Here is an 18,528-nt window from a genome sequence, read left to right as displayed (position 1 = left end):
TCAGTGTCCTTCTCCTAGGACTCGGGTGTCATCGCCTTCCCAGATCCCTATACTGACAGGCCTCCCACCAGAAAGCATGACGTGCCACAGTGACATGGAGGAGGAGGGAGAGAAGCCAAAAGAAAGCAAGTGGTTGAGACGAACCAAACCAACTAAACCAGTAACCTGGTTTATTAACATAAACTGCACAACTCTGACCTTAGCCAACCAACCTCACAGCCAATGAACAACCCCAACATTTATCAGCTTCTCAGGGATCCTCTGAGAGGCTCTGCCTCCTGCTCCCACAGAAGGGATGAGAGAGCAGGAAGGAGGTGCGAGCCCACAGCTATTCCTCACAGAAGGCCACGGCGAGCTCCCCTGCGTCGTCTCTGTGCTGTGGCTCCTCCCTCTGCTCCAGCTCTTCTCCAACATCCTCCATGAGTTGGTCCAGGTCCAGGTCACTGGAGGCTCCATCATCAGAGAGGACACTTCCAGCTTCCTGAGGCCGTGGCTCCTGGGGTGCAGGCCCTTTTTTCCCCACCACGGGACAGGCCCCGGGAGGAGCTGGTGGGGTCAGGACCTCTGGCACTATTCTAGCTTCTTTTTCCTCAGATGAGCTGCTTACTGGGGCCTTGCTTTGGGGAGCTTTAAATTTTTTCTTAGGGCCTAAATGAAAAAGTGATAAAACTGAGAGACTTATTGGGTCATCTGTCCTCACCTTTTACAAGTCAAACTCCTAAATTTCTATTACCAAAACAATCTCTGGAAAAGATGACCTTTCTTAAAAGAAAGAAAATGGGGTTTGGAGTCAGAAAGACTTGGATCCACAGGCTAGACATGGGTCTTGAGCAAACTTTAAACCCTTTAAACCTCAGTCTCCTTATCTGTAAAATGGCAAATATCCAGCCATAGAGATACTGAAAGAATTAAAGGGAACAAGTATAGAAGTGTCTATCTAGCCGGCCCATGGAAATATCCATAAATGCTAATTCCCACCTCCTTACCATTCTCCTATCCCTGAATGTCCCTGAATCAAATCAAATAATAACCACCAAATGTTTCTACAGTGTGTGCTGTGTTCTACAATTTGGATGACACCGTTTTGGCCAAACTTTTTTTTTTTAAGTAATGAAAAGCTGTGACATTATTAAAAAATGATCAAAGGAGGGAAAATGCAGACATGAACCTCATTTCCCCACAGTTTTCCCCAAGTCTTGAGCCTTACCTGGCTGCTCAGGTTCTGAATTCCCATGCCCTTTTTTCCTTCCCATGATGGGTAAAGATGGAGCTGCAGATTCATTTCCCAGAGATCTCTTCATTGTCTTCCTTTGCAGGGTTCCATCTCGTCCATGTGCTCCACCTGCATCACCCCCAACCCCCAACCGTGAAGGACACTGGTTTATTTCTCACTGAGTGACAGCATGGCTAGGGTCCATAGACTCCCCACATTTGTCCTCCGCCTTGCATCTTCTGCTCATTTTCAATCTAGTGAGTCCTCTTGGTTCCTTTCTTTTCCCCAAATATTTCCTTTTTTTTCCCCCCCGGGTCTTCTCTTTATAGTTCACCTCAGAACCCGCCTCCTCCAAGAAGTCATCCTTCTTGGCTAAGAATTTAAAACATTCATTCCACCTTTAACCTAAGATTTTGTAATTCAACTCAAAGAAGTGAGAAGGCTACAGCTTCCCTGACAACACTAGCATGAGTCTCTTTTTTCTTTTTTTTTTTTTTCTCGGTACGCGGGCCTCTCGCTGTTGTGACCTCTCCCGTTGTGGAGCACGAGCTCCGGACGCGCAGGCTCAGCGGCCATGGCTCACAGGCCCAGCCGCTCCACAGCATGTGGGATCTTCCCGGACCAGGGCACAAACCCGTGTCCCCTGCATCGGCAGGCGGACTCTCAACCACTGCGCCACCAGGGAAGCCCCTAGCATGAGTCTTGCTCATTTTCTCAGGTTCTGGAGCTGAGACATCAGTAAGGCCCAGCCACATGCAGACCCTCCCACTCTCTGCTTCTGCCTTGCCTTAACTGTAGCACATGTCTGATTTCCAGCTGACTTGCTTACCTCTTGCCTTGGGGTTTTTTGTCTGAATTTTGGCTGGCTTGGGACCAGGCAAAGTTGGATCCTGAGAAAAATAAGGAGAGAAAAATAAGAAAATATAAATGAAGTCACATAATTGTGATTTAATAGAGTGGGACGCTACAGAAATGATGAGTGCACTTAAGGGAGTTCAAATTAGGTTCTGTGAGTCTGATACAATTTAAATCAATGACAGCACTTCCCTGGTGGTGCAATGGTTAAGAATCCACCTGCCAATGCAGGGGTCATGGGTTCAAGCCCTGGTCCAGGAAGATCCCACATGCTGCGGAGCAGCTAAGCCCGTGTGCCACAACTACTGAGCCTGTGCTCTAAAACCCACATGCCACAACTACTGAAGCCCATGCGCCTAGAGCCCATGCTCCGAAACAAGAGAAGCCACTGCAATGAGAAGCCCATGCACCGCAATGAAGAGTAGCCCCCCTCACTGCAACTAGAGAAGCCCCCACACAGGAACAGAGACCCAACGCAGCCAAAAATATATAAATAATTTTTTTTAATGTTTAAAAATAAATAAGTAAATGACAACAAAGATAAAAATGTTCATCCTTCCCATTCTATTTGTTATTAGTCAATGCAAGGCTTTATGCACAACAGAAGGAAATAAAGTTAGGCCACAAACATGATAAAAACTGGTAAATTAAAAATTAAAAGAGAAAGTGAAAAATATACACTTCAGAGCTTCTAGTCTCCAGATCTACACACAAGGAGCTTGGAAGCTGTAACTGTGTTCTAACAACAACTAAAAAGCTGAACAGACTGAAATACCAATAACTCTTCTTAGATCCATAAGAACAGTGAGGACACAGGGAAAACCTCTGCCCGCCCTCAAAACTGAAGATACACAGGCAAATACAGGGAGTCATGCTTATCAGAACATACACCCACAAGCAGAAACCACCAAGAGAACTAGTGTCAGGATAGGAAAACCTCAACAGTAATAAAGGAATTGCTCAGTGTGGACAAGTCTGAGAGTTAAAAACTCCAGGGATACCCAGTCATGGGGGACTTCCAGACTTTTTGTGAGTTTTCCTTCCAGGAGCTCAACCAGATTCTCACAGAAAATATCAGAGAAAAACTCCTTCATGCTTCCAGCAGGGAGAGGGGTAAAGAACCATTTTGAAATATACCAGAGCATTCTGTTCTTCTTAACAAAACCTACCCTCAGGAGAAACCAGCTAACCAGAGCCTAACCTACTAGGGTGTTAACAGAGCCTAACTGTCCTGGGGATAGGGAAACACCCAACTTCAGCCCACTCTAATCACCCCGCCCCACCTAAGGGGGTGGGAAAAAACTAAGCAACACTGTGAAGTTTACAGTCCAGGGGCATAAGTTCATTAATAGACTTAGACCCAATCACAGGATATAGAACACTTCCCCTCCCCTGACACCTTACCACCACATTACTAAAGATATACTTACAGCACATCATGTTTGGCAATCAAGAAAAAAACTACAAGGCATATCAAATGGCAAAAACACAACCTGAAGAGACAGAGCAAGTATCAAAACCAGGGACTTCCTTGGTGGCACAGTGGTTAAGAATCCGCCTGCCAATGCAGGGGACACGGGTTCGAGCCCTGGTCCGGGAAGATCCCACATGCTATGGAGCAACTAAGCCCGTGAGCCACAACTACTGAGCCTCAGCTCTACAGCCCATGAGCCACAACTACTGAGCCCGCGTGCCACAAATACTGAAGCCTGTGCTCCACAACAAGAGAAGCCACTACAATGAGAAGCCTGCGCACTGCAACAAAGAGTAGCCCCCGCTCCCTGCAACTAGAGAAAGCCCACGTGCAGCAATGAAGACTCAACGCAGCCAAAAATAAATAAATAAATTTTAAAAAAGTATCAAAACCAAACATGCTAGAGAATTATCAGATTGGAAATTTAAAGCAAATATGATTAATATGCACAGGGCTCTGAAGGCTAAAGTAGACAGCATTCAAGAACAGATGAGCAATGTCAGCAAAGAGATGGAAATCCTAAGAAAGAATCAAAAAGAAATGCTGAGGATCAAAAACACTAACTAAAATGAAGAGTGCTTTTGATGAGCTTATTGGTAGACTGGTCACAGCTGAGGAAAGAATCTCTGAACTTGAGGATATCTCAAAAGAAACCTTCAAAACTGAAAATCAAAGAGAACAAAGACTGGAAAAAAGAATGCAATATCCAAAGATTGTAGGATGACTACAGAATGTATAGATATGTGTAATGGGAATACCAGAAGGATAAGAAAAAGAGAAATATTGAAAACAATAATGACTGAGAATTTCCCAAATTAATGTCAGACACCAAACCACAGATCCAGGAAGCTCAGAGAACACCAAGAAGGATAAATGCCAAACAGTCACACCAAGGCATATTATTTTCAAACTACAGAAAATTAAAGTCCTGAAAGAAGCCAAAGGGAAAAAAAAATCTTACCTGATATGCTAAGGAAGGGGAGAAAATGGAATCATATAAAAGCTCAATCAAAACCACAAAAGGCAGAAAAAGAATGGAAGACAAAAGCAGGAAGAAAGAACAAGGGCAACAAATAGAAAACAGTAACAAATATTGTAGATAATAATACAACTGTATTAATAATTACTTTGAACATCAACAGTCTAAATGACTGTCTAAAATGACCAATTAAAAGACACAGATTGTCTGAATGGATCAAAAAACAAGACCCAACTATATATTGTCTACAAGAACCCCACTTTAAATATAAAGACACATATAGATTGTAAAAGTAAATGGATGCAGAAAAATATACCACGCTAACACTAATCAAAAGAAAGCAGGAGTGGGCTTCCCTGGTGGCGCAGTGGTTGAGAGTCCGCCTGCCAATGCAGGGGACACGGGTTCGTGCCCTGGTCCGGGAAGATCCCACATGCCGCGGAGCGGCTGGGCCCATGAGCCATGGCCGCTGAGCCTGCGTGTCCAGAGCCTGTGCTCCGCAACGGGAGAGGCCACAACAGTGAGAGGCCCGCGTACTGCAAAAAAAAAAAAAAAAAAAAAAAAAAAAGAAAGCAGGAGTAGCTATATGTTAATTTCAGACAGAGCAGACTTCAAAGCAAGTAAAGTTATCAGGGATAAAAAAGTGCATTACATAATGATAAAGGGGTTAATTCTCCAAGAACACATAGCAATCCTTAAAGTGTATGCACCTAACAAGAGAACACCAAACTACATGAGGCAAAAACTGACAGAACTGCAAAGAGAAATAGTTGATTCCACTATCATAGCTGGAAATTTCAACAACCCTCTATCATAAATCGACAGGTTCAGCAGGCAGAAAATCAGTGAGGACACAGTTGAACTCAACGACACCATCAATCAACTAGATATAACTGGCATCTATAGACTACTTTATCCAACAACAGCAGAATACACATTCTTCTCAAGCTCACATGGAGCACTCACCAAGACTGACGACTGGGCCATAAAATACAAATTAACAACTTTAAAAGAATAGAAATCAGGGGCTTCCCTGGTGGTGCAGTGGTTAAGAACCCGCCTGCCAGTGCAGGGGACACGGGTTCGAGCCCTGGTCCGGGAAGATCCCACATACCATGGAGCAACTGAGCCCGTGCGCCACAACTACTGCACCTGCGCTCTAGAGCCCACTCGCCACAACTACTGAAGCCTGTGTGCCTAGAGCTTGTGCTCTGCAACAAGAGAAGCCACTGCAATGAGAAGCCTGTGCACCGCAATGATGAGTAGCCTCCGCTCGCCACAACTAGAGAAAGCTCATGCACAGCAATGAAGACCCAGAGCCGCCAAAAAAAAAAAAAAGAATAGAAATCATACTATGTCTGCTTTTATACCACAATGGAATTAACAGAGAGATAACTGGAAAAATCCCAAAACACGTGGATATTAAACAACATACTTCTAAATAACATAGGTCAAAGAAGAAATCTTAAGAGAAATTTTTTAATGTATTGAACTAAATAAAATGAAAATACAACTTATCAAAATTTGTGGGATGCAGTGAAAGCAGTGCTTAGTGGGAAATTTATAGCATTGAATGATATATTAGAAAAAAAGAAAGATCTAAAATCAATGATGTAGGTTTCAACCTTAGGAAACCAGAAAAATTAGAAAAAGAGCAAGTTAAATCCAAAGCAAGCAGAAGAAAATATATAATTAGAGCATAAATCAATGAAATTGAAAACAGGAAATCCATAGGAAAAAATCAACAAAACTAAAAGTTGGTTCGTTGAAATGATCAATAAAATTGATAAGCCTCAGGTAGACTAACTAAGAAAAAAGAGAGAGGAAACAAATTAATATCAGAAATTAAAGAGGCGACATCACTATAGATCCCAAGGATATTAAAAGGCTAATAAAGGAATACAACAAAGAATGTTATGCCCACAAATTTGATAACCAAGATGAAACGGACCACTTCCTTAAAAGACACAATCTGCCAAAACTCACACAAGAAGAAATAGACAACTTGAATAGGCCTATATCTAATAAATAAATTGAATCAGTAATTAATATCCTTCTAGAACAGAAAGCACCAGGCCCAGATGGGTTCACAGTGAATTTTACTAAACATTTAGTGGACAGATTATACCAATTCTCTATAATCTCCTTCAGAGGACAGAAGCAGAGAGTATTTCCTAACTGATTCTATGAGGCCAGCATTACCCTAATACCGAAACCAGACAAAGACATTACAAGAAAAGAAAACTATAGATCAATATGTCTGATGAAGAGATGTAAAAATCCTCAACAACATATTAGGCAAATCAAATCCAACAATGTATAAGAAGAATTATACACCATGAACAAGTGAGATTTATCCAAGGCATGCAAGGCTAGTTCAACATTCGAAAATCAATTCATGTAATCCATCACATCAACAGCTAAGAAAGAAAAATCATGTGATCCTATCAATAGATGCAGAAAAAGCATTTGACAAAATCCAACACCCATTCATAATAAAAACTCTCAGTAAATAAGGAATAGAGAGGAACTTCCTCAACTTCATAAAGAATATATACACAAAACCTACAACTAACATCACACTTAATGGTGAGAAACTAGAAGCTTTCCCACTAAGATCAAGAATAAGGCAAGGATGTCCCCTCTCACCACTCCTTTTCAACATCATAGTGGAAGTTCCAGCTAATGCAATAAGACAAAGGAAATAAAAGGTATAGAGACTGAGAAGGAAGAAATGAAATTGTGTTTGCAGGTGACATGATTATCTATGTAGAAAATCCAAAAGTATCAACTAAAAACTCTAGGAACTAATAAGTGATTATAGCAAGGTTGCAGGACACAAGGTTATATACAAAAGTTCATCACTTTTCTACATACCAGCAATATAAAATGGAATTTGATATTTAAAAATACATTTATATACCATTCATATTAGCACCAAAAAAATTAAATAATTAGGTATAAATCTAGCAAAATATACACAAGGTCTATATGAGGAAAACTACAAAACTCCAGTGAATGAAATCAATGAAAAACTAAATAAATGGAGAAATAGTCCATGTTTGTAGATAAGAAGATTCAATATTGTCAAGATGTTAGTTTTTCCCAGCTTGATCTATAGAATCCATGTAACTTCAATCAAAATCCCAGCAAGTTATTCTGTGGATATCAACAAACTGATTCTAAAGTTATATGGAAAAACAATAGATCTAGAATAGCCAATACAATATTGAAAGAGAAGGACAAAGTTGGGGGATTGGCCCTATCTAACTTCAAGACTTAGTGTAAAGCTACCGTAATCAAGACAGTGTGGTATTGGTAAAAGAACAGACAAATAGGTCAATGGAACAGACTAGAGAGCCCAGAAACAGACCCAGATAAATATAGTCAGCTGATCTTTAACAACGAAGCAAAGGCAATACAATGGAGCAAAGATAGTCTTTTCAACAAATAGTGGTGGAACTACAAAAAAAATTAATCTAGGCACAAACCTTATACCCCTCACAAAAATTAACTGAAAATGTATTATAGATCCCAGTGTAAAATGTAAAGCTATAAAACTGCTAGACGATAACACAGGAGAAAATCTGGATAACCTTGGGTATGGCAATGAGTTTTTATGTACAACACTGAAGGCACAATCCATAAAAGAAATAATTGAGGGGTTTCTCTGGTGGCGCAGTGGTTGGGAGTCTGCCTGCCGATGCAGGGGTCACGGGTTCGTGCCCCGGTCCGGGAGGATCCCACATGCCGCGGGGCGGCTGGGCCCGTGGGCTGTGGCTGCTGAGCCTACGTGTCCGGAGCCTGCGCGTCCGGAGCCTGTGCTCCGCAACAGGAGAGGCCACAACCGTGAGAGGCCCGCGTACCGAAAAAAAAAAAAAAAGACTCACGATAGAGGACTATTATCTAAAATAAACAAAGACAAATGAACTTATTTACAAAACAGAAATAGACCCACAGACATAGAAAACAAAGTTATGGTTACCAAAGGGGAAAGAGGGGAGGAATAAATTAGGAGGTTGAGATTAACATATATACACTACTATATATAAAATAGATAACCAACAAGGACCTCCTATATATCACAATATTTTGTAACAACCTATAAGGGAAAAGAATCTGAAAAAGAATATATATATATGGCACTGAATCACTGTACACATATGAAACTAACATATTATAAATCAACTATACTTCAATAAAATAAAAAATAAAAACATACAAAGAACTCATAAAACTCAACAATAAGAAAATAAACAACTCAATTTAAAAATGGGCCACACACCTTAATGGATATCTCACCAAAGGAGATATACAAATGGCCAATAAGAATATAAAAAGATGCTCCACATCATATGTCATCAGGAAAATGCAAATTAAAACAACAAGATACCACTACACACCTATTAAAATGGCCAAAATCCAGAACACTAACAATACCAAATGCCAGCAAGGATGTGGAGCAATAGGAACTCTCATTCATTGTCGGTGGGAATGCAAAATGGTACAGCCACTTTGGAAGACAGTTTGATGGTTTCTTACAAAACAAAACATACTCTTACCATACAATCCAGCAATTAAGCTCCCTAATATTTACTCCAAAGGAGTTAAAAACTTATGTTCCCACAAAACCATAGGTATAGTGGCTTTATCCATAATTGCTCAAACTTGGAAGCAACCAAGATGTCCTTCTGTAGGTGAATGTATAAATAAACTGTGGTATATCCAGAAAAATACAATATTATTCAGCCAAAAAAAATTAATAAATGAGCTATAAGCCATGAGAATACATGGAGGAATCATAAATGCATAGCTGTAAGCGAAAGAAGCTAGTCTGAGAAGGTTACACATACTGTATGATTCCCACTATATGGTATTTCAGAGAAGGCAAAACTATGGAGACAGTAAAAAAAAATCAGTGGTTGTCAGTGGTTAAGGGGTATGGGAGAAAAGGGATGAGTAAATGGAACACACAAAATTTTTAGGGCAGTAAAAATACTCTGTATGATACCATAATGATGGATATGTGTCATTATGTATTTGTCCAGGCCCATAGAATGTACAACACCAAGAGTGAGTCCTAATGTAAACTATGGGCTTTGTGTGATTATGATGTGTCAATGTAGGTTCAGCAACTGTAAACAAACGCACCACTCTGGTGGGATGTTGATAACAGAGGAGGCTATACATGTGTGAGGGCAGGAGGTACACAGGGACTCTCTGTACCTTCTTCTCAGTTTTCCTGTGAACAAAAAACTGCTCTTAAAAAGTCTTTAAGGGATTCCCTGGTGGCGCAGTGGTTGAGAGTCCGCCTGCCGATGCAGGGGATACGGGTTCGTGCCCCGGTCCAGGAAGATCCCACATGCCATGGAGCGGCTGGGCCCGTGAGCCGTGGCCGCTGGGCCTGCGCATCTGGGGCCTGTGCTCCGCAGCGGGAGAGACAACAGCAGTGAGAGGCCCGCGTACCACAAAAAAAAAAAAAAAAAAAAGTCTTTAAATATGAAAAATATATGTATTTTATATGCCTGAAAACAGACTAAGGAAATAAAATAATGAATATCCTAAGTGTTCACAAAGGGAAGAAAGGACAGTGAAGAGAGGCAACTTGCTATTCTCTGAAATTGCTCCAGTAGGAACCAAAGAACTACAGTAGGAACTGAGATTGTAATCAAAAGATAAGTTCCTAGAGATATGAGATATTAGAGAGAATAACTGAGGAAAGAGGAGACTCTCCTTCCCTGAAGACCCCCTAAGAGATAAAACCAGCCAGCCAGTCAGGGCTACTCTGATGCAGGGACAGGACGGTTCCTTAGAAAATATAAATCCATGCTAACCAGATGGCCTACAGCAATCTCCTAAAAGGAATCCCCAAGATCAATCTTACTTTTTTTTGTTGCTCTTCCTCCTCTTCCTCCAACTCTGACTCTTCCTCTTCTTTCTCCAAGCAGGAATCTAAGCTGTTAGCCCCAGAGAGCATTACGTCTAGAACAGGAATAGGAAGGAAAGGCTAAATAATTTATCCGATAAAATAGGTGATGAGTTAGTGGAGCTGATCCCAGAGAATCAGTCTTCTAATTCTGCCTTTCAGGTCCAAGTCACATTTTCTCCACGAAATCTGATCCTAGATTATCATGGTTCCACCCTTTTCAAAGTCCTGTCACTATTCAACATGCACCCTCCCTCCCTACTCCCTTTTTTTCTCCATTCCTCTCTCTACCCATCTGTGCATCCATCCATCCTGGACACTTGGTCAATGGCATTCATGAAGAGCCTCCTATTATAGAATCCAGAACTAGGTTGATGATATTGGATATAAAATAAAAGCTTCAGTTGCTGCCCTCATGAAGGAATCCCTTCCCTCTCTCTCTAGTCTTTAACCTCCTACTTATCCTACCTTTTCCTTCCCCACTGTAGTCAGATCCACTGTATCGGCTCCAGAAACCAAACAGGTTAACCCGCTCCTGAGGGAACCAAGAAACAAAAGCATCATCTACTACTCTCCCAGGGGCTATTTTTGTCCTCTGTCTTCAAGGTTTTTAGTTATAGAATTTGTATTAATATTCCATACCATTTTCACTTGAAATTTCATACTTTCTATCTAGATTTTGTAGAGCTTAACTATTATAATGTTATAATATTATAATATACAATATTATTATAACTTCTTTTTCCAGTTTGTTTATAATTCAGTTAATAACTGGGAAGGGGAAATTCACTGTCATTCTCTACCCCACCCAAAAGCAGAATCTGAGGGTAAAAACTGACTCCACATAAGAGAGAAGATAAGGTACATACATCTGAGACTCGAAGTTAAATAGGTTGGTGGGATTCCCCCTACTAACAGTCCCTGTTTGGACTGAGAAAAGATCCCATTTGTCCAAGGGTAGGGAAAAGAATGGATGATTTAAGGCATCAAGGGAAGCTGGCCTGGGAAGAAAAGACTAGTTCTAGGACTAAGACTGTGTAATGGGGAAGGACAACCGGTTTTCTTCAGTAGGAAATGCATAACTTGCTTTGTGTCCCAAGTCCCAAAGAGAAGCAGGTATGTGATCTAAACTTGCCCACCTGAATACTGATCTGCTCTGCCTCTTGAGCCATCATCAGGGCTGCCCCCAGTTTCTGGCTGAAGTCCTTATTCCTGCACTTTTTCTGAAATGAAAGATTTCAGAAAAGTAACTCCAACAAACTGCTACTCACCAGACATTATCTTTACATTTATTTCCAGTTTCTGGTATTGATATGATACTCCTATTCTTAATCTTTTGAGCTCAGAGACACAATCCCGTCTTATACCCAAACAAACCTTTCATCAATTCCTAGTAAAATTTTCAACCAACATTTTGGTGTCCTCTCCAAAGTAAAGCCCATGGAAATTTGTAAAGGCAAAATTAAAGGAGTTCAGATGACTGTACTTCTAAGCTTCTCACAAGTTTCTTTAGATCCAGCTGCTTCATTTAGTACTCACTGCCTGATTTTCTAAGGTCCCTGAGCTCCTAAACCTCTGCTCATTTGCAAGGCTCATCAAGCCCAAACTGATTATAGGGAAGAAATATTATTTAGTTAATTCAGTGGTTCTCAACCAGGGGAGATTTTCCCCCCCAGAATATATTTGGCAATGTCTAGAGACAATTTTTTGGTTGTCACAGCTAGGGTTAGGGGTCCTACTGGCTAGATGCCAGTAGGATGCCAAGGATGCTGCTAAACCTCCTACAACGCCTAGGAATCCCCTCACAACAAAAAATTATCTGGCCCAAAATGTCAAGTGTCGAGACTGAGAAATCCCAAGTTAATCTGTGCCTTCATTTCTATCACACCTGCTTTGGCTAAACTGTAGAAAACCATGGTCTTTAGGAAGGCCCTCTATCTGCAGACAGGGAAAGAGACTAAGAAAAATCATTATCCTGCTGCAATCCTGGTAGAAAGAAGTGTACCTCATGAATAACCTCACCCTTGCATACTTGGTCAGATATGTACTTTCTCCTCACACAGCTTCCCCTGGGAGAAATCAGGTTTAATAAAGAGAAGATTTAGTTTTTCAAGTTCCCTATATCACAACTGACCCCTGAGGGTTACTCACCACTGCAGCTAACTCCAGAGATAGCTCCTGGAAGTTCTTAAGCATGTTGACTGGGATCCAAGCACGAGAGACTGTTTCTCCAAAAAATGTCACATGGTACTTGGACTGTAATAAAAGATGGTTCTGTTATAGACTCTTGTCCTTCTTCTTGCTTTGGCCCTCTAGCCAGAAAAGGCAGGAGAAGAACTGAGGATTTACAAGGAAGGAGGGGCTGGGCCTTCTCTGTTCCTTTAAACCTGACCCACATATCCCACCTCATTCCATTGTTCTTCCATCCTGAACTCAGGAGTCCTAACCAAAGCATATTTATCAAAACATGAATGTCCTAGTAATGAATAAATTTTAATTAGATACAAATTTGTTTCTATATCTTTTTGTCACTCTAGCTAAGAATCTGTTTCTGCTTGTGTCTGCTGGCTATGTCTATATTTCTAACTCTGTACATCTGTTAGGATGGATTTGTTCATTACTTTGGCCTGAGCACCTACCCACCCTGAATCAGGAGAACTCACCGGCAGGGAATCAAGATGAGATGCAAAAAGAAAATATTCCCCCAGGTCAGGATCAGATTCTACCATGCCTGGCCACCTGGAGAAGACAGATGGGTGTAGGGGGTGGAAGAGAAGGGGTTAGGTGAACAGAACACAAACTCATCAATATACATGTACATAAAAGGGCAATATGTTTTGCAAATAAAGGACCCCCCAAAATAGACCCCTCTGTCAACCCTCCACAGTGGTCACTACCAAATGACTGCAGTGACTTCCATCAATGTACAAAGAAGCTCAGAATCTTCCTAGTAAAAATACCTTATCCTTCTAGGCCTTCTGGCAACCCTGAGAACAAAATCTTTTGACTAGGGACATCTCCAAAAAAGAAGCTATTCCACCCTTCCTTGTTCTCTTTACTTTGTATATCTCTCATTTCCCAATGTCTAAAAAAATATCTTAGAGCCACTCTTCTCTTTCTACCCATCCAGGGTAGAACTGTCCAACCCTTTTTTCCAGGGAGATACCACCTCCATCGTGAAACCTCTAGAAAAGAGGTTCTTTCAAAGCCTCCAAGCTTAGCACTTTATATTCTCCCTCACCCATGCTCTTTCTAAGGCAGGTATCATCTCCATTATAAATCCCTTCCATTTCCTTCCCTCCCTGCTTGAATCTACCACTCCCAAGTTCATGAAGGATGCTCTGACTCTGCCATAGCGCCCTACCAGGGGTAACCGTATTGCTTGGCCCAGATGATGGATCCTGGGATGTAGGAGGCATAGGCCACTTCATTCTCATGCCCTGTCCAGGTCTCCTCAGGGATATCACAGTGATTATACTCCAAATCTGCCAAAAGAGAGGAGGAATGAAGGGACGGAAAGAGCCTCATAAGGTGAAAATCTGGATGAGGGCAGAGGAGAGGACAAGAAGAAATTGGTATATGCAGCAGGTAGGACCAAAAGGACACCTGGGAGACCCATGAAGGAAATGCAGCCAGAGCCTGGAGAAGTAGGAGAGTTGCCTCGTTATACTCTGTAGAAAGAGACTCCAAACTTCTACCTACATCCCACGAGTCTGACCCTGCTTCCATCAGTGTAACATAATGAAGGTAATTTCTCTGATATTCTGTTTTCTCACCTGTAAAATAGCTGGGCTAGGCTAGAGCTTCATAATCTCTTTCAAGGAGTTTCAAACATTCTAGAATTCTAAGACACTGAATCTCTCTCACTGGCTTTTCCCCATACATGCCATATCCCTTCCTATCTGCCAACCCAATACCAACAATCTAATCAGATTGACAGGCTCAAACCAATGCTGAAGAAGATGGAATTCACTCAGAACATATGTTTAGATTCCAGGACTCTCCTCACAACATAGCTCTTCAGGGTGTCTTCCTCTAGCCCTTTATGCCAGATTCATCTTGTCATGACAGCAAGATCCCTCCCTCTCCCCAAACACTAACTACAAGGACCCCTGGAGTCCTAAATATACTTTTGTCATATTTAATCTAAAGGATGGAAGCAGGGAAAGAAAGGGACGAACAATAAAAACTGAAAAAAAAAATTTCCACTCCATTCTACCTGTATTCTGGTCACAGGACCAATTATCTGGGAGGACTGAGGGGTCAATGTTCCCACGTAGCCGCCTCCATTTCTCACAGTTTGGGGAGGAACACTGGACCCAGACTAGACATTGACCTGTCACAGGAAAAAGCCTGATATAAGAGACTCAAAAATATGTTCTTCCTTCTTCAATTTAATTAAAATCAATATACTCCCTGCCGCCACCACCTCTGCCAGAAACACAAAGCCTTAGAGATCAACTCATCCAATCCCTAATTTATAAATGGTAAAACCAAAAGCTCAGAGGAGATAACTGACTGCTAAAGATCAGTCTAAATTGGTGGCAAAGCTGAACTTAGAGCCCAGGTCTCACATCTCAATCTTTCTCCTATACCATGCTATCATCTCTCCTCCCCCAAGGCAGAAAGGAGTGTTTCCTGTACTGACAGTTCTTAAAAAGGTTGTCTGGCATATTTCTGGCTAGTGCCTCATTTCTCTGAGGGCATGTCACTACTAAAAAGTTCTTCTGAAGGACTAACCAGCACCTCTTTTGTGCACAGCATCTGGAGTTCCTGTTTCAACCTCAACAAATTAACCTGACACCAAATCACCAAGTTGCAGCCTTTGGGACCAACAGCCCTGAGTTCACCCCTCTCCAAAAGACAGGTTTAAGCCTATCGTTTCTCAAACTGTTTACTTCAGGCTGTGCTCAATGGCCAAACACTCCTTTTATCCATTACCTTCCAAACTCTCATCCCCACCTTTCTCTATCCCCACATCTTCTAAGTTGACCCAACGTCCCACATAGCCTCTCCTCTCTCCCTCCCAAACTCTTCCACTATAGTCTTTGAGATTCCAAACAAAAGCAACAAAAGTCCACGTCTTCAATCTCTTCTCTGAAATTCTGCCTCCTTTCTGAAATCTGGTGATGCGCTAATGACACTGCCCCAACCCGACCCCACCCCACCGCTGAAGCCCTCTAAGAAGAGCCTGTCCTTCTCACATACCCCACGCCAGAAAGTGGGGTCAGCATCATCCTTACTCCCCATTGACACTTGCAGACCATTACTATCCTCCCTCCTATAAAACCCTCCCTCCTATAAAACCCTCGAGGTCTATGCCATGGGACTACACTGCCCTCTCATCACCCTTGTCACGATGCTGGCATCTGGTTCAGTCTTCTCCTCTCCACCTCCTGCCCTCGTAGATGACCACTACAGCCACAGGAATAAACTCACAAGGCACTCCGTATGTTCTCCTCCATGCCACCTCGGTCACCCCCTCACCTCAGGAACCCACTCCCACCCTGCATGCCACACCCAGTCATCTGCAGGGACCGCACACTCCCCTGAACCACTTATCTAAACCCCTCTCTGATAAAAACGCCCCATTCTTCCACCTTACTTGCTCCAAGACCCCTGTGGCAACTTTCAGTTTATCTAGATCTCCAATCCACTGGCCCCTACCTTTCTCTCAATCTAGTAGCAATTAAGATTAATTATTTTTCTTCACTCTGTACTTACGCAGGTTTGATTTCCTTAGATTCTCTTGCAGACATCAACAACTCCCTTTCCCTCTGTCCTTCCTCCCGCCCAGCTAGCAAACACAATTCTGAATGAACCCATTCTCCTTTTTCTGTGCCTATACTCATTTGACTGAGCATTGCTAGAGAAAAATCACTGACCAGCCACCTAGGTATACTATATATTCACAGCTAACAATATCAACCAATATGTTTCTCTAGTTAGTTCACTCTCCCACTGTCAAATTTTACCTTGAATGCCGAAACATAAGGGATGCCCTCCATCCCACCAAACTCATCCCTCAGAAAAGCAGTTGGCTTACATTTGGGTCCCTTCACAATATCTCATATTATGGATCACCTTCTCAATTACTTTATTTTGAAGAATAAAGTACTGGTTGAGAATGATATATTAGTCTGAAAAGACAGTTTCCAATGATAGTTTTGGATGTTTACAGAGGTGACCTGGAAAGACTAGAAAAAGAGTGGGGGAAAGGGCCAGGGACCATAAAAGTGAACAGAGATCAATCAAATAAACGGTGGTTGTAAAAATAATGAATATTAAAGAGGAAATGAGTGGGGGAAAATCATCCTAATGCTATAAAACTAGATATTTATGGTTTAGGATAAACTTTCCAATGACAGTTTTTAAAGACATACAGTTCCTTAAAGTTTCCTCTCAAGCAACTTAGAAGAGGTGTTTGAAAACAGTGTCTGAGGCTCACGATGTGGCTCTGTGATAATGAAGGCTGATGTCATAGACACAGGTCAAGAGCATTTCAGTTGACTGCTCGTTCTTGAAACACTAGCTTTCTTGGGTTCTGTGATCCCTCATTCTCCCGTTTCCCCATCCCATCTTTCTGGTAACTCCCTCCTCATTCTCTTTTACTGAATTCTCCTCGCTCTCTGTCCAATCTCTAAATCCCTGAGTTGGAGTTCCAAAGCCTAATCATGGGTCTTCACTCCCCATGCTGCACTTTCTCCTGAGGCCGGCTCATCCATTCCCTCAGCTTTGAAATCCACTTTCACACCTGACAACACACAGAAGTACGTTAACAGCCTCTGTTCTGAGCTCCCGGTTCCTATAGCCATCTTGCTCTTTGGTATCTCTATCTGGATGTCTCACAACGATCTCAAACCTAATGGGCCCAAACCCAAATGCTTGATCTTATCCGACAGAACTGTCTTTTCCCACCTCCTTTCACATAACTGCTCAAGCCAGAAGCCAATCATCTTTGACAAACCCTCTCCTCTCTCTCACCTCCCAATATCCAGCTCATTACCAAGTTCTGATAATTTTACCTCTAAAATATATCTTAAAACCATTCACTTCTTGTCTCCTTCATCATCCTAATCCAAGCCACCAAAATATCTAATCCTAGCACTAACTTCCTAGCTGGTCTACTCTTGTCTCCCCATACTCCATTCTCCAATTAATCACCAAAGGGGTACTTTTAAAACATCAATTTGATGATGTCACTTCCCTGGTTAAAACCCACCAGGGGCTTCCCACTACACTTAAGATAAAATTCTCACTTTGTAACATGGTCTTTGATCTAGCCACTGCCTACCTCCTTACATTTATCCAGAGCCACTTTCCAGCCTTGCTTCCCTTGCTCTCTGAATCCCAATTATACCAGCTTTCTTTTAGTACCTGGAGTAAGACAATCTCCACCTTACCTAAAACTGTCTCCTACGCTTCACTTCGCTAACTTCTAGTCTTGCTCCAGGTTTCAGCTTAAATGTTATTTCCTTACAAATGCTTTCTCTAGCTGACCCAATCTTAATTAGGTCTCCACCATTTCCTCTCATGACATTCTTTTCCTTCCCTTCACAGAACTTAATGCACATTTTATTTACTGGATACTCCCTTTCTACTTCCTGCTCCAGGAGCACCCACCTCTCCTTGGCAACTGTGAAAAACAGGAAGAGTGGTTCATTAATAGGAAGAGGCTTACACAGTCACTACAACCACAATTCAACTCACGAGCACTGCCAAAGGAGTGAAATTCCATCTCCCAGTCTAAAATCTATCCCTCGTCTTAATACTGAGAGTTACAGATGGAACACTACTACCCAGACCACACCCGACTGCCCAAATTAGACTTATACCTCCAGCTCTTTATACTGATTGCCATGTCATTACAACACGAGGAGTGGTTTACTGCCCTAGACTACCTTGTTTCGTACCTGCATAGTCTTCCTAGAGTTTTCTTTCCAGTAGGTACAAACCACGTTATTCTTCTATAATCCAAATTATATATATATGTATATACACGCATGCCTATTAGACACCAGCTGACCGTTTAGTCCACTGCTCCTTAACCTTAGGGTTCTGGTTTTTGGGTTTTTTTCTTT

The 18,528-nt window shown here is 41.8% G+C and overlaps 1 protein-coding gene across 8 annotated transcripts in view; it reads right to left on the bottom strand.

Annotated features, from left to right (window-relative positions):
• Positions 1-170: 170 nt before the first annotated feature.
• The window catches only part of ZCWPW1 (zinc finger CW-type and PWWP domain containing 1), a 30,851-nt gene continuing 12,493 nt past the window's right edge, over positions 171-18,528 (bottom strand). For 5 of the 8 annotated variants that reach the window (XM_029222327.1, XM_029222323.1, XM_029222328.1 and 2 more), the window contains exons 9-18: positions 14,667-14,783; positions 13,812-13,932; positions 13,111-13,186; positions 12,599-12,703; positions 11,587-11,670; positions 10,916-10,982; positions 10,406-10,503; positions 2,043-2,103; positions 1,208-1,342; positions 329-648 (exon numbers count right to left, since the gene is read on the bottom strand). In XM_029222327.1, coding sequence (XP_029078160.1) covers positions 329-648; positions 1,208-1,342; positions 2,043-2,103; positions 10,406-10,503; positions 10,916-10,982; positions 11,587-11,670; positions 12,599-12,703; positions 13,111-13,186; positions 13,812-13,932; positions 14,667-14,783 — 1,184 coding nt within the window. Of the gene's footprint in view, positions 649-1,207; positions 1,343-2,042; positions 2,104-10,405; positions 10,504-10,915; positions 10,983-11,586; positions 11,671-12,598; positions 12,704-13,110; positions 13,187-13,811; positions 13,933-14,666; positions 14,784-18,528 lie in introns of all 8 variants that reach the window. The other 3 variants (XM_029222322.1, XM_029222329.1, XM_029222330.1) reach the window with 3 other exon arrangements.

This window comes from Monodon monoceros, unplaced genomic scaffold (assembly GCF_005190385.1).
Source record: "Monodon monoceros isolate NGI ecotype Baffin Bay Population unplaced genomic scaffold, NGI_Narwhal_1 Super_Scaffold_13, whole genome shotgun sequence".
NCBI classification, from domain to species: Eukaryota; Metazoa; Chordata; class Mammalia; order Artiodactyla; family Monodontidae; genus Monodon; species Monodon monoceros.
Note: the sequence above shows the minus strand (reverse complement) of the source record. Positions and strands in the feature narration are given on the sequence as shown.